General features: G+C 39.1%; 2 protein-coding genes across 3 annotated transcripts in view; both read left to right on the forward strand.

Moving 5' to 3' along the window:
- PLS1 (plastin 1) overlaps positions 1-3,390 on the forward strand; it is a 44,654-nt gene extending 41,264 nt beyond the window's left edge. Inside the window, exons 14-16 of the mRNA XM_057417194.1 lie at positions 219-342; positions 2,427-2,551; positions 3,010-3,390. Of these exons, the coding sequence (XP_057273177.1) occupies positions 219-342; positions 2,427-2,551; positions 3,010-3,145 (385 nt within the window). The 3' untranslated portion in view covers positions 3,146-3,390. The remainder of the gene's footprint in view (positions 1-218; positions 343-2,426; positions 2,552-3,009) is intronic.
- A 1,610-nt stretch (positions 3,391-5,000) lies between these two features.
- Positions 5,001-13,979, forward strand: LOC130603441 (short transient receptor potential channel 1-like). Of its 2 annotated transcripts, XM_057417198.1 has the most exons (6): positions 5,001-5,170; positions 6,887-7,041; positions 9,673-9,774; positions 10,624-10,826; positions 12,228-12,359; positions 13,559-13,979. In XM_057417198.1, exons 1-6 carry the CDS (start codon positions 5,035-5,037, stop codon positions 13,962-13,964), a joined length of 1,134 nt encoding a protein of 377 aa, XP_057273181.1. In that variant the 5' UTR covers positions 5,001-5,034; the 3' UTR covers positions 13,965-13,979. The 2 variants fall into 2 exon arrangements, with proteins under 2 accessions (XP_057273181.1, XP_057273182.1); XM_057417199.1 differs by lacking the exon at positions 9,673-9,774.
- Positions 13,980-15,516: the final 1,537 nt, after the last annotated feature.

The following is a 15,516-nucleotide window of genomic DNA, read 5'->3' on the forward strand; positions in this document are numbered from 1 at the left end:
TTATAGATTTTTATTCGAAAATAAGTATTATTTTATTCTTGCAACAACAACAAAAGTGATTTTAAGTACTAAACAGTTTGCAAGATAAGGGTACATAATGAAGGTGATCATTTGGCGTCATTAGCATGCACAAGTAGTATTTTACTCGTAGCTTTGTACTGTTAGCAGAGTGAACTTCTGCCACTTGCTTCAACTCAGACTTGTTTTCTTTATTAAAGGTATACTTTGAACGTACTATCAGACCTTGGAGAGGGGGAAAAAGTAAATGATGAAATTATTATTAAGTGGGTGAATCAGACACTTGCAAAAGCAAATAAGAAAACTTCAGTTACGAGTTTCAAGGTAAACCAGATTGATATACTTTTTCTTTATATATATAATCAGGTTGGGGATTTTTAATCTAACCTGTTAACAATTTGACTTTAACTATGGCTCTCATCAGTAGTGTAATTGTATAAGGAAATATTTGACAGTCTGTGAAACCTCAAAAGTATTTTACATGTTTATTAATAAGAAACAAAACTAAATTACAACTTGTTACTCTGACAAAACAAACCAACCCCAAAACAATTACATCAACAAAGGCTAAACTTTCAAAGGTTTTTTTGGCCAAAATTACCAATGTTTGGGCATGGCATGTCATACCTATTGAATTTTTGGATATAGGCACTCTCATGCTTGTACAAACATGAAGAATGATTTTGGAAATACAGGGCGGGGGGGAAATAATCGCCATTTTTAAGAACAGCTGATCAAAAAGATGCACTCTTATGTGACAGAGCCAGGAGAGGGAGCCCAAGTTAAGCAGCATCATCTTTTGTCTTCATTGGCACTGCTGATGTTCAGCAGACCCTTATGAACCAGCTTTCCCATTCAGCAGATAAAGCAAATGGATAAAGGAAGCTTTCTTTTCACACTTGTCACGTGTTAAACACTAAACGTACTATATCTGTGTCAGGTGTTCCATGCTGTGTAAATCTCTTTCGTTAGAAAAATGGTAGATAAATAATTGCACTTGCATGCAAATATAATTTATACTCTGAAATAGTTATGTCTGTGGTTCGCAACAGGAACATAAGTACCTAGCAAGTTAAACATTTGAGGTCTTGCGGTGTTATTAATTGAATTAGGTAAGCATTAGGTAAAAGGTAATATCAAATAATTTTATAGAACGAATTATTTCCTTTTTACTCTAGAGGTAACTTAGGTCATCATCTTGAAAAGGATTCCTACTTCTGTTGTTTCTACATAAATTGTAATAATGGTGGTATAAATAAGCTGAAAGTATGAAGAGAATCTGTCCCAGCATCTTGCTTTTGGCATGCCCATGTTTTTTTAGGGGGCATTGGTTGTTTTTTTTAAAGGTAATTCAGCTGATTGTACGTCAGTAAAGATAAGGAGCTACTGATGTAAAGTGATGTTATTCATTATAAGTGGGTTTTTTTTTTCACTGATTTTTGACAACATCCACTTATGTGCTTTCCTTCACAATTTGATTTTTTTTTTCTGTGTTTTGGGGTTACTGCAGCAGGAAGTGTAGCAGAGAAAGCAGAGGTCCCTGATACTTCTTGTGGGCTATGAAAGCAAAGTTCTGTTGAATTGCCATTAGTTCAAACAAGAAAATTACAAAGGTGTGGGTTCTGGCTTATGGTCTTGGGGAGATACTGCATGCATTCAGTGTCTTCAAGTAGACATATATTACTATTTTTAAATGTATAATTAATGTGGTGGTTCTGTGGGACTTCACTGAATTTGAATTCATAGTTCTGGCCTGGTGGTGAAAGAAGCCATGTCATGCACGTGGCTTATGTGCAGCGCCTCACTGCACTGTCTGCTTTCTCTTGGTTTGACGTCATCAGTTGCTTGTCTGCCCTAACAGTTGGGAAGAAATAATTGTAGTAATAGCACTTGCTGTTTTAAGAACAGAATAATACACATGTCCATGTATTAAATACAAAACACAGACTGCTTGTACTAGCTCAGAATATCATCTGAGTTGAAAAGTTATAAAAAGAGTGAGCGATAAACTACTGCAGAATGTAGCATTACAAGAAAAGGGTAGAAAAGTAAAAGTAGTTGTGGAATGTAGATACATTTTTGTTGTCTTGAAAGTCTGGTCCTTAGACTTCTTTCAAAATTCCTTTCCTCCCTCAGGGAAGGGGAGGAGTTTGTTTCATTAAACAATTTTAAACCATTTGTATAATATTAATAATATCAACACAGAGTATGGATCTTAACATTTTAATTGTGGAAAAGAACATTAGACCTTTAAAAGAGGGGGGGAAAACCTTCACACAATGAAGTAACAGAACATGCTGCTGTCTTTCTATACAAATATAAAATGTGCTGTAGGGTTTTTTGCATTGTGAAGTCAGAATAATCAAAGCAAAGTCCTTCTTCTAATGTTTTGAGTCTTTTCTTTTTAGGACAAATCAATTAGCACTAGTTTACCTGTCCTAGATTTAATAGACGCTATTGCACCAAAAGCAGTTCGTCCAGAAATGGTCAAGAGAGAAGATCTTTCTAATGAAGACAAACTAAATAATGCTAAGTAAGTTTTAAATGGGTACTTTGTATTTTCCTTAAGTGCAGGAAGTGTGTGAATACATGGTGTAATGAAGGATTTACTGATGTATTAACAGATTACACTATTAGTTGATTTGCTTCAAATACAAAATATTATAATTATAGTATTTTAGAGCTATTTTTCTAGCATAGTTAAAATATGAAGTTAAGTTCACAGCTGATATGACCTACCACCATGGCACTGCAACTGGTTTATTAATAGCCTGCCATAATACACACTTTGACAAAAACAAATTCTTTGATAACCAGTAGCAAAATATCTGCCAGTGAAATTGCTAATACATGCTTTCTTGGCAGTAATGTTAATTTTTTCACAGAGTGTAAGTACTGAACAGGCATATCCTGCTATTAAAATATGTTGTAAATCTTGGCACACTAGTAGATGCAAGTAAAATAACGCTATGTTTTCTCTTGTTTTCCAAGATATGCTATTTCAGTTGCTCGAAAAATTGGTGCTCGTATCTATGCTCTCCCAGATGATCTGGTTGAAGTGAAGCCAAAAATGGTGATGACAGTGTTTGCATGTTTGATGGGAAGAGGACTCAACAGAATAAAATAATTAAGACGTGTAATATAACTTTCTGCCATGTTGATCACGAAGAATGCCTCGCAGTTCAGAATTCTGAAGCTTAGTATAAAATCAGAAAATTTGTATGCACAAATATCCTAATTAATGAAATTTTAATAATGTGTTTATATTAGTTAAAACTATTCCATTTCATAACATATTGATTATTTATGGGTATTACTGTTTTCAGAACATGTTCATTATCAAATTAACATTAAAGATTTGTATTGCTTAAACCCCCCCCACACACACACCATATTAATGAAGCTTCATTTGTATTATTTTCCATAGTATTAGAATCTGCATCATTTTACGTATGTCATTTTAGGACTCATTCTGAAACTTTGTTTTTATTATTTTTAGTGGGTGTTACATATATATATATTGATACAAGTTTCAAGGTGCATTCCAATCCTATTGTATTACTCCTAACTGCACAGAAGTTATCACTGCCTTATTTTTTGTAGAGCTTAACTCCTCTTGAAGCCAATGAGAGTCTTTTCATTGACTTCAGTGAGAGCAAGTGAAGGCCTCTGATAATGTCTGGAAACTAATGACTGTTGATAAAGCTGATGAAACTGTTCTGTGGGAATAATCTTTAAATGTATGTAGCAATTTATTTCTGTTACTGAGCAGGAAATTAACAGTCTGTAAATTACTAAGCAGGAATGTAATCATGTTATGATTAGGTGTGCAGATGTGCTAGCTTTTGCAATTAGACTAAACATTTGATTTTTTTTTTTTCTTTTCACTTTTCATAAAATACTGTATAAGAAAACAATAAAAAGCTGGTTACTCCAGTTTGGGGTTTCACATTAATGTACTGCATTTCCTTAACGCATGTCATCTTTGATTCCTCTAAAGTGTGTATTGTGTGCAGAGGTCTGTATGCTATCAAGTCAGTAATTATTTTCTTAGGTACTTGTACTCCTTTACCTACAGTTGCAAATTTTCACAAAACATGCTGGAGTTGGACATTTAATAAGATTGTTACTAAAAGCCAAACACTAGGGAAGAAGGAAATATAAATAAAAATGAAGGTGGGTTTTGGGGGGATTTTTTTCTCTTGCAGTATGAAGCTGCTACTTTGTTTCAGCTCCTGAAAAGCAGTCCTAAGAATCACGGTGAGAGAGCAGTTGGACGAAGCTTTATATCTTCAGTATCTTGCACAAGATATTATCAGAAAGAAGATGCATTCATTTAATTTCTGTTATCGAAGATGATATTGGGAGTTGAGAGAATTAAGTGCTTGGATTTCGTCAGTCTGTTTAATGTTTGTAGTACTTGAAACTAATCAAAGTGCAAGGGGTGCCTACGCTAAGCACCGTCAGTTTGACATACAAGCTGAGCTACCTATTGAAAGATAAATGACAGGTACCACCATCCGAACAGAACTGTCTTCTCAGACCATCGTTGGTTTCAAAGAGGGCGCTAACCAAACACGACTTTTCTAAAGGAGATTGAAAAAGAGAATTGGACTTTCAGCTTATATTAATCGTTACCGTTTATCTGAACCCCGGGATAAGGCCACCCCTCTTTTGCGGGCTCCGACCCCAATCCCTTAATGTTGTTGGGAGGGAAGGTAAACCGCGGAGCGGCGAAAGCAGAGACGGCTCCCTGTTAAAGGTGCCTCATCGGCCGACCGGTCGCCTCTGCCCTCGGGGCAGCTCCTGCCCACCCTCCTCCCGCTGCCCCTCGCAGGGCGGGCGCCGCCATTGGAGCCTGCGCAGTGCGGTCCAGGAGCCCTGCTCTGCTCTGCTCTGCTCTGTGCGCCCGCGGGGCTGCCGGCGCCGGGCGGGGCTGCCCTGCTCCCTCCGGTGCGGCCTCGGGAGTTGCACCTATCCCGCCCGCGCTCTAATGGGCCTGGCGGAGCCGGCGCCATGGCCGCCTTATACCAGAGCGCGGATCCCTCCGCCTCGGCCTCGCCGAACAAGCTGCTGGCGCTGAAGGATGTGCGACAGGTGAAGGAAGAGACCACCCTGGACGAGAAGCTCTTCTTGCTGGCCTGCGATAAAGGTACCGGCCCCTCTGCCCAGTCTGGCCCCGCCCGCCTGCCGCACCGTCGGCGATCGAAGGCCGCGGCCGCTCTCCCTGACGGCCCGAGCCGGCGCCAGACCCCCCGGGGGGGGAGACTGGGAGCAAATCCTGCGAGTGCCCGGCCGGGTACCGGGGAAGGCGGCGGGTCCTCGCCGTGCGCTGCAGGGCTGCTGCTGGGGGCACCGCGGCGGCTGAGCCCGGCCGCGCCTCGCCTTAGCGCCCGGCTTAGCCTCGGCTCTTCGTGCTGAACCCGGAGCCTGCGGCACCAGGGGAAAGGAGGCGTTGGGCCGTGTACTCCTGTGTTTGTGAGGGACCTCGCTCTGTGTCGCAGGAGTTCATACTTGCTGCACTCAGTGTTAAAAGTGTGCCTGACTATATACTTGTAGGTAAAACTTGCTTATCTAGACATCCCCACGATGAGTGAGACAGTTTTACTGTGATTTGCACCCAAGGTACTGGATGGGAAAATATTTTCTCTTATGTTTGTAGTTAGTCTTGAGTAGAAATAGAGTCTTAAACTGATCTTAACATGTCCAAAATGCTGGGCTCTGATGAAAGCTTTTTAATAACGTGCTGGATTATTACGGGTGCTTTAAGACATATGCAGGGTTGTGGAAGCTGGTGTGTTTATACGTAGAGCTGCCTACTACCCGTTTGTTTAGGTTAGTTGACAGTGGTGGTATTTCTGCAGTGACGTTAGCCAGCGGGCTTTAGGAAGTTTGTTCTGGTGCTCTTTATGGCTCGGCTGCCTGCAGCCATGCTCCTAGTGCATGTCTGTCCTGAAGATCAGGACGAGCCTCAGCTTCCTCTCCAATAAAAACAGAGGCTGAGGGAGCTAAACGGATGCACAACAAAAAATGTTAAAAATAAAAAATTACTTCTATAACAGCAGGTTAGTACTCTTGCAGACTCTGTACGTGGAAGTAGTCTGCATATACTTCTGTAAGTATGCTACACTACAGTCTTTGTCATGGTCTTTTATGTTGCAATATACTTTGTTACCGTAGAGACAAAAATAATTAAAAGCTTTTCTCTTTGGCAAGAAGTTTCAGTTAAACAGAGTAACACTAAACAGGGCAGCCTGGTATATCTGTGCTTCAGTCAAATAGGAAATTGCAGCTTACGTACTGTAAGTCATACTGTTGTTAGATTTAGTTGCTAATCAAACTCGCTAGCTTGAGTTTTATAACATTGTAGCATCATATCACATCTGCTTTGATAATATATACATGAGAATTAGAGTGATGGGGAAAAGGACTGATGTGGCTTCTGCTCAATGAAGATACAGACCTGTTTGTATCATTGTAAAAGGGGCTTCTCTGAGCCTATGGTTCTTTTGAACAGAGAACCCTTCTGTGATGCACTTGATGTTTCCCATGCCCCACAGGTTATGTGTGAGCTATTGCCCTAGCTTTGAAACTACCTGAGCTTTTGTATGTGTTTGCTTATAAGACTGGAACTAAAAGAGTGGATTAAAGTATATGATTTAGTGCTTTCCTGGAAGAGACATTCTGAAATACCTTCAGTTTCCTCCTTGATGAGAGAATGCTTATCTACCATGACCTCTTAGTTGTACGACTCGATGTCTGTTGTCAGCTATGGAATGTTGTCCATTGGTAGCCGGTACTTACAATGTTCACATGCTTTTATTACTTTGTAATAATGTTAAGTGACATTCATATGTTACTTGTGCAGGTGACTATTACATGGTTAAGAAACTCTTAGAAGAAAACAGCTCAGGCGAAATGAACATAAATTGTGTGGATGTGCTTGGACGAAATGCTGTTACCATAACCATTGAAAATGAAAACTTGGACATACTGCAGCTTCTTTTGGATTATGGCTGCCAGGTATACAACACATAAGTTACTGAAAGCTCTCAATTTAGTTACTGATCTGTGTATTCTATTCTTTGTTAACCTGTCAGAATTTGGAAAGAAATAGAGTCTGCTTTTATAGGCAGTTCTTTTCTTTTTCCATGTCATAACTGTGAAAGTGTTTTTTCTCAGTAATTTAAGTGGGAATTTTATTAGCATGGCAAATATATAAGTAACATTTTCAATGATATTAACAAATCTGAATTTTATTTGAAGTGTTATTCCTGTGGCAGAGATAACATATGCATTATCTTCAAAATAAACAATTTTCAGTCAGTGCATCATGTTAAAAAGTATAGAATACAGACATCTCTTTGGCTGTGGAATATAGTAACTTAAAATGGTAGCAGTTAAAAAACTTTACATTATATTAGATGATTTTTAAGTTAAGGCAGACTTGCATTATAGGGAATTACAGACCAGTCAGTCTCACCTCTGTGCCTGTAAAATCTTGGAGCAGATTCTCCTGGAAGCCATGCTAAGGCACATGAAAAACAACAAGGTGCTTGGTGACAGCCAGCATGGCTTCACTAAGGGGAAATCCTGCCTGACCAATTTGGTGGCCTTCTATGATGGGACTATGGAACTGATGAACAGGGGTAGAGCAGTCGATGTCATCTACCTGGACTTGTGCAAAACATTTGACACTGTCCCGCAGGACATCCTTATCTCTAAATTGGAGAGACATCAATTTGATAGGTGGACCACTTGGTGAATAAAGAACTGGCTGGATGGCCGCACACAAAGAGTTGTGGTCAATGGCTCAGTGTCCAGCTGGAGACCAGTAATGAGTGGTGTCCCTCAGGGATCGGTGTTGGGGCTGGTCTTGTTCAACATCTTTGTTGGTGACATGGACAGTGGGGTTGAGTGTGCCCTCGGCAAGTTTGCCAGTGACACCAAGCTGTGTGGTTTGGTTGATACCCTGGAGGGAAGGAATGCCATCCAGAGGGACCTTGACACGCTTGTGAGGTGGGCTGATGCCAACCTTATGAAGTTTAACCATGCTAAGTGCGAGATCCTACACCTGGGTCAGACCAATCCCAGGCACAGCTACAGGCTGGGCAGAGAAGAGATTCAGAGCAGCCCTGCGGAGAAGGACTTGGGGGTGTTGGTTGATGAGAAAATGAACATGAGCTGGCAGTGTGTGCTGGCAGCCCAGAAAGCCAACCGTATCCTGGGCTGCATCAAAAGGAGTGTGACCAGCAGGTCGAAGGAGGTGATCCTCCCCTTTACTCTGCTCTTGTGAGACCTCACCTGGAGTATTGTGTGCAGTTCTGGTGTCCTCAACGTAAAAAAGACATGGAACTGTTGGAACAAGTCCAGAGGAGGGCCACGAGGATGATCAGGGGACTGGGGCACCTCCTTTATGAAGATAGGATGAGAAAGTTGGGGCTGTTCAGCCTGGAGAAGAGAAGACTGCACGGAGACCTCATAGCAGCCTTCCAGTATCTGATGGGAGCTCATAAGGATGCTAGGGAGGGACTCTTCATTAGGGACTGTAGTGACAGGACAAGGGGTAACAGGTTAAAACTTAAAGATTTCAGATTGGATATAAATAAGAATTTCTTTACTGGTGGTAAAGTTCTTCAGGGTGGTTCTTTAGGGTGGTGAGGCACTGGAATGGGTTGCCCAGGGAAGCTGTGAATGCTCCATCCCTGGCAGTGTTCAAGGCCAGGTTGGACAAGGCCTTGGGTGACATGGTTTAGTGTGCGGTGTCCCTGCCCATGGCAGGGGGCTTGGAACTAGATGATCTTAAGGTCCTTTCCAAATCTAACTATTCTATGATTCTGTGCATTCTGCAGTACTTTCTTGTTAAGCTTGACCTGTGCTTGATGGCAGAGGCAGTTCTGCAACAGCAGTACTTCCTTACTGTATGCAACATCTCTGCTGCTGCTAGAAGAGTTGTAGCTATGATGGTCTAAGTATGTAGGATAGGGAAAGGCAGTGTCTTTTGTTAGATTGTTTGATATTGGAGAAGGAAAAAACAAGCTTTCCCCTGCCTAGACCTCCTTTTTAGTAGCAAAAATAAAAGCTGTGTCTTTTATTTATAGAGCAAAAATTTGAGTTTTGTAAAGTGAATTAAAAAGAATAATATCAACTGTAGGGAAAACAAAGTGAAAAGCTGCTTATCTCACCTTAAGAATTAAGTTTTAGAAGTAGTTACCACCATGGGAAAAAAAAAACAGCTTGTGTTCTTAGCTTTACCAGAGAACCCTGAATACAGGGCTGAAGTATCTCGTACATCTGAGTTGTACACTTGCTTTTAATGTTTCAGTAACCTGGTAAACTGACTAAAAGTCCATTAGAACTGGATTTTTGCAAGTCTCTTATATCATCTTTGCTGTATAGTAATTTTTACAGTTGGTTCTTCTGCTGTTATTGCAGTGAAACAAATTGTCAGCAATGCTATGCTAACTCCTGGAATGACAACCTACTTTTGTATTCTGATCATACATGGGGTGATAATACAGAACACTGGTTTAGTGCTTTAGAAATAAATTTAAAAATAAGTAAAAAAAAAATAATTTAGTTTGGCTTCATGTTGACTCTTTATGGTGTTTAAGTTACTGCTAGTTTCATATGCAACTTGTTTTCTTTCCTTAGTCATCAGATGCACTTTTGGTGGCTATTGATTCGGAAGTGGTGGGAGCTGTTGACATTCTACTTAATCACCGACCAAAAAGATCTTCCAGACCAACCATTGTAGTTGAGTGCTGTTACCCTTAATTTTTGGTTGGAGAGTGTGGGCTATTGTGTTCTGGGTAATTGTGTATTTAAAACAATGTTGTTAAATTAAATTCTACATCTCCAAGTTGATACAGTCAGGACATTTATAGCATCTGTTGTCTTAAAGAATAGAATACATTAATTTGCTCTACTGCATAAGGAATCTAGTGAATTTGTATGTGCCAAATGCTAACAGATGCCTAGTTAGTCCAGAAGAGAGAAAATAAGTGGTTCTAAATCTTTTCTTGTAGGCTGTTTGCAAGGTGATTAGCAGCCTTGACCTATAAAGGCTATGTATATAAACTCATGTGTTGAAGTTTCATAGGTGGTGGGTTTTTTTGCAATTCTATAAACATCGTATTTTCACCTTGAAATTGATCAGTTGAAATTTGTCTTGGCAATGCTTAAGTATCAAAGAAAGTTTAAAAGCTCACAAGTAGAGACAGAGGGAGGTATTTATGTAACAGTATAGTACAGTCAGGATAGTTTTCTGGGCTTAGTAAATACACTCTTTTTTTATTCTTCCAAACTAGAACAAAATAAACTTTTAAATATAATGCATGTATATTAGAGAAGGTAGGCACTGAGTGTCAGGCTTTCTATGTAAATAAAGCAAAACATTTCTGTGTCCATTTTTCTTTTTCCAGGATTAATCTGAGAGATGTTTGAGTGTTGTTACAAATTCTTCCTTATTTTTATGTCATTAAACATAGGAAAATGTTCTGAAAGAGAGATTCATTGTTGAAAAGTCAAAAAAAAAAACCTGACATATAAACACTAGTTGATCTGTATGTAGTAAATTTAGATACTTCCTATGTTTTATTCCAGAAATTAATGGAACGCATTCAGAACCCAGAATACTCTACGACCATGGATGTGGCACCTGTCATTTTAGCAGCTCATCGTAACAACTATGAAATTCTCACCATGTTGTTAAAGCAAGATATATCATTACCCAAACCTCATGCTGTAGGCTGTGAATGCACACTGTGTACTGCAAAGAACAAAAAAGATAGTCTGCGACATTCCAGGTAAGACTTACCAGTCATAGACAATAATAAAGAAAATCTTGTCTTAATTCTCTGGTATTCATTGGATCAGATTCGGTATATTTTCTTTATCTCTCTGGTGAGGTTTATGAGTGTGTTCCTTTTATATATCGTAGCCTTTATTGTGCAAGATAGTAGTTCTTGGGGATGGGTTGTGCTTGAAAAGGCTGGTGGGAGGCAGTGGCATTTCTTTCATTTTGGTTTTATACTCCTAGTCACTGTGCATGTTAAGCTAAGTGCCTTTGCCTTTCTACAGTTATGCCATAAACCTTCTAGCTATCGTTGGTTTGGGAGTATAAGATCCATGCAAATACATTTTTTCTTAAGTTGGTTAATGCTTGGGGGGTTTTGTGCCAGAATGAGGTGGATAATTCTGTATCCTTTTTCTAAAAGTGTTCATATACTATGGATTGATGAATGCAGACTAAAGGTATTTTTTTTTCTTCAGTATTTTTGAAAGTAGAAAGCTTTCTAATAAAGATTCAGATGAGGAGAGGGATTTGCCAGTCTTAACAATATTTTGTCTGGGTAACTTGGTAGCAAGTTGGATGAAATTTAATACCTGAGATTTGGGGTGAAAAAATTAGAGCTCAAAGATCATAAGTGTACTGCAATTACTATGTGCAGTTAATTATTACATGATTACTCCAGTATATATTCAGATAACTAAAAATAAGGGGAATGAAAGGATAATTACTGATAATCAGCTACTATAGACCATGTTCTGGTATCCGTCTGATACCCCATGTCAGTCACTTCAGTATGAGAAGAGGTGTCAAGGTGTCCCAGGCAGACAAACACTAGAAATGTTCGATATAACAGCTCTTAGTTTAAACTAGAATGGATAACAGACATCGTTTCAGTATTCATGATCCAGTAGTTTTGCAAGAGGAAAATATCCCTTCAGACTCTTTTGCTGTTGTTTTTTTTTTGTATTGCACATAAAAGCTCCCCACTGTTTTAAATTTAGTTTGTTAAAATAGAAGATTGCCTTAAATGCTTCACTTCCCTCTTTTATTTCCACTTGAAGAAATATAAGAGCTATTGTATAACCTCAAAAAATGTCAAATTTTATCAGTACCTCTTGTCTTAACTGATGGCCTTCTGCTGATATATATACTGATAACAGTTGAAGTAGTGAGGAAAAGAAGTGGGAACCAGTTTGGCTAATTCTTGATACACTAGAGCAATAGGGATTCTAAGTCTGTGAAGAACAGTGTCTTCCATGATGGATCACATTCAGTGTGTGTAGTGTCTGATTTTAAGAAATCCAGTTGTTTTGTCTTTCAGCTGACTGCGTTATGCCAACTTTGAATAGGTTGTGTTTTGATACTACTAATCAAATGAAACATCTGCATTTTGCTTGCTATTCTTTTCTCACAGGTTTCGCCTTGACATTTATCGGTGTTTGGCCAGTCCTGCTTTAATAATGTTGACAGAGGAAGATCCAATCCTGCGAGCTTTTGAACTCAGTGCAGACTTGAAAGAGTTAAGCCTTGTTGAGGTTGAATTCAGGTAGGAATTTAAAACACAAACTATCTAATACCTTTGTGGAATTATGTATATAGAAATGTGTATGCATTAGAAAAGGTTTGTTCTTTTTTCTTTGTAATTGGAGTATTTAAACTGATGATTGACATAGTAACAACTTATATAATTCATGCCTCAGTAGTAGTCACTTTGACAGTTTAATTACTTGAAATCCTTTTAGTATAGACAGTTCAGTGTGTGTAGTTGCATCAACAGTTCAAATTTCAGCTCTACTCTGGAAAAATAAGTAGAAAACATGCTAAATGTGGACTTATTTCAAGATTACTTACCTATTAATTATAACAATATCTCAGTAGTACTCTGTACTTCTTTTCCCCTGGATCAAGGTAGAAGTATTGTTTATACTGACCTGACTCATGTTAAGAGTTGTTCCAGGTACTCTTTCTTAATTTTGCTCCTTATAAGACTTGGAACAGCACATGTGTGTACATATGTGTATAAAGTGCATAGGTGTATCGAAGACTTGATGTTCACAATGCCTTTCTATTGAATGAATATATGCTCGATTTAGTTTTATGTTTAAACTATACAGGTTTCTACCATTTTGAAACTTAGCAGCACAAAAGCTTTCAAGAACAGTAAACCAAATATTTGTAGGGGGTAAAATTCTACTTTCCTAAACAATATAGGCATTTTCTGGTTTTATAACCGATTGTCTTTCTGTGCTGAGTGAGACAAGTAAATCATGTGGTTTCCATAGTTGCGTTTATTACATTAATAAATAGTATTCAGTGGATAGACTTTGATTTTCAGATACAGGAATAAGCAAAACCGAACTAAAGTCCCTTCCAAGTAGAAATAATGACTTATTAGTGCCATGTTTTGTGACTGCTGCACTTTCACATCTCTTGAAAATAATTCCAAGTTTTAACTTTTTATATGAAATTCATAAGAATTTGTATACTCTAAGTGTGTTTCCCAATTTTTCTATGCCAAATGGAGTTGCAGACTAAATTGAAGCGCAATTGTCATGTTACATGGTATCATGTTACAGAGTTGTCTTCAGAATGCTTAGTCTTTGACATATGGCTTTTGGGTTGTGTTTTTTTTTTTTAATTTTGTCTTTAGCGTAACATACAATCCAAACCAAAAATGAGTAGTTAATGGTTTAATGGAAAATATGTGAGCAGTATAATAGTATGTACTGTTTCTGTGTCTTTCAGAAATGATTACGAGGAGCTAGCTCAACAGTGCAAAACCTTTGCTAAAGATTTGCTTGCACAAGCACGGAATTCGCGGGAGCTAGAAGTTATTTTGAATCACACATCCAGCGATGAACATGTAGACAAGCGAGGATTGTTGGAAGAGAGGATGAATTTAAGCCGTTTAAAACTTGCAATCAAGTATAATCAAAAAGAGGTTTGTCTTTACAGTAATTTGATAAGCTTTGCATTTCATATTTTGCTAGTAATTCATTTCATTTGTTGTTCTGCCTCTAGGCATAGAAGTGTAAATAAATTTGCAAGGTGTGAACATCGAATGTCAAAAAGGGAAATGATATCACAAGATACTGAGTGTTTCTTCAGTATTTACAGTGGAGAAGAATGCATTTTCTGTATTGGAGTATAGACTACTGCTCTTTTATGAACAGTTCTGATAGTGGTAATGATTTGATCAGATCATCAGTAAATACTTTCCAAAGGAAGCATGGATCCTTAGGGTGCCATACATGATCTATCACTTTTTTACTTGTCATTAGCTGTTCAGCTTTGGCTCAGGCCTTGTCTGTGTTGTTCATTGATGATGTAGCACAGGTTTAACTTATGCTGGTGTAACTGAATAGTAACTCTGTTCCAGAATAGTAGCACCTTTTCATGCCATCAGTATGGAACTTACTTTATGCAGTAGGTTATCATTGTCTTTATCCTTTGACAAATTATAACTGTAGTTTTGCTGTGCCAGAAGGCAGATGGGTATTTGTGCGATTCTAGTATAAGAACCAGGGACAGATAGACATGCAAAATCCATTTTCAGTTAGCATTTGCAGAAGGCATTGTAATTGTGCCTGTTCAACATATCTAGGCTTAAACTGTTTATGACACTTTAAAAGCCCATAGTGTTTAAAAGTCATAAGCCATAGTTGTGGAATATCCTACAATCGCACATTTCTGGTATGCATTAAACAAGCATACTGAAATATTTCAGGTGTTCTTCTGGTTTTGAGCATAGCTTGTTTTTACCACAACAGTGGTTGGAGAATAGTAACATTTTTTGTGTGGTATGAGGAAAATATGTTCGCAGAATATGTTTTATTCCTGGCAGGTTTACAATAGTGTCCTGGGCTCAGCAGTAGCAGTCATTTTTCTCCTTCGTGGTAGCTGGTGCAGTGCTGTGTTTTGACTTCCATCCTGGGAACAGTGCTGATGATACCGATGTTTTTGGTTGTTGCTAAGTGATGTTTATGCTGACCAAGGACTTTGTGAGGCTCATGCTCTGCCAGGGAGGAGGGGAAGCCGGGAGGAAGCAGAGACGGGGCACCTGACCCAGGCTAGCCAAAGAGGTATTCCATACCACAGCACATCATGCCCGGGGTGGGGGGTAACCCTGGAAGGTAACTGGGGCGGACTCATTTCTTGGCCGGTGGTATCATATTCTCTTCCCTTGTTATTTTCTCTTATCATTGTTGTCGTTGATGGTAGCGGTGGTGATTTGTGTTGTACATTGGTTGCTGGACTGTTCTTGTCTCAACCCGTAGGAGTTGCACTCTTTCTATCCTCCTCCCTGTTCCTCCGGGAGTGGGAAAGGGGAGAGCCCCGGGGGGGGGGGGCTCGATTGTTGTCAGCCCGGCACCACTCACTGGGAGTGAGTGAACAAGCTGTCTGACTGGGTTTAAACCACGACAGTTCTTTTGGCACCCAACATGGGGCCCGAGGGGTTGAGATAACGACAGATCTGTCCGGATTAATAGTCACTCGTTACAATGCTGATTTATTGGCTCTCAAGGTTGTTCCTCTTGATCTCACAGTTTCAGTATATCGTATCTTACTTCCATCTGGTATTTGCTGTATTAGTGTTTTTCAAGTGTGGGGCTTGGGCTAAGGTTTTTGTCTCATTGTACTTTATGGTAATGACTTGTAATACAATAGAATCATTGATCATGAAACTGATTTGGCTTATGTTC

Source organism: Pezoporus wallicus, unplaced genomic scaffold (assembly GCF_028554395.1).
Source record: "Pezoporus wallicus isolate ANWC-B61680 ecotype Strahan unplaced genomic scaffold, APGP_CSIRO_Pwel_v1 contig_360, whole genome shotgun sequence".
NCBI lineage: Eukaryota > Metazoa > Chordata > Aves > Psittaciformes > Psittacidae > Pezoporus > Pezoporus wallicus.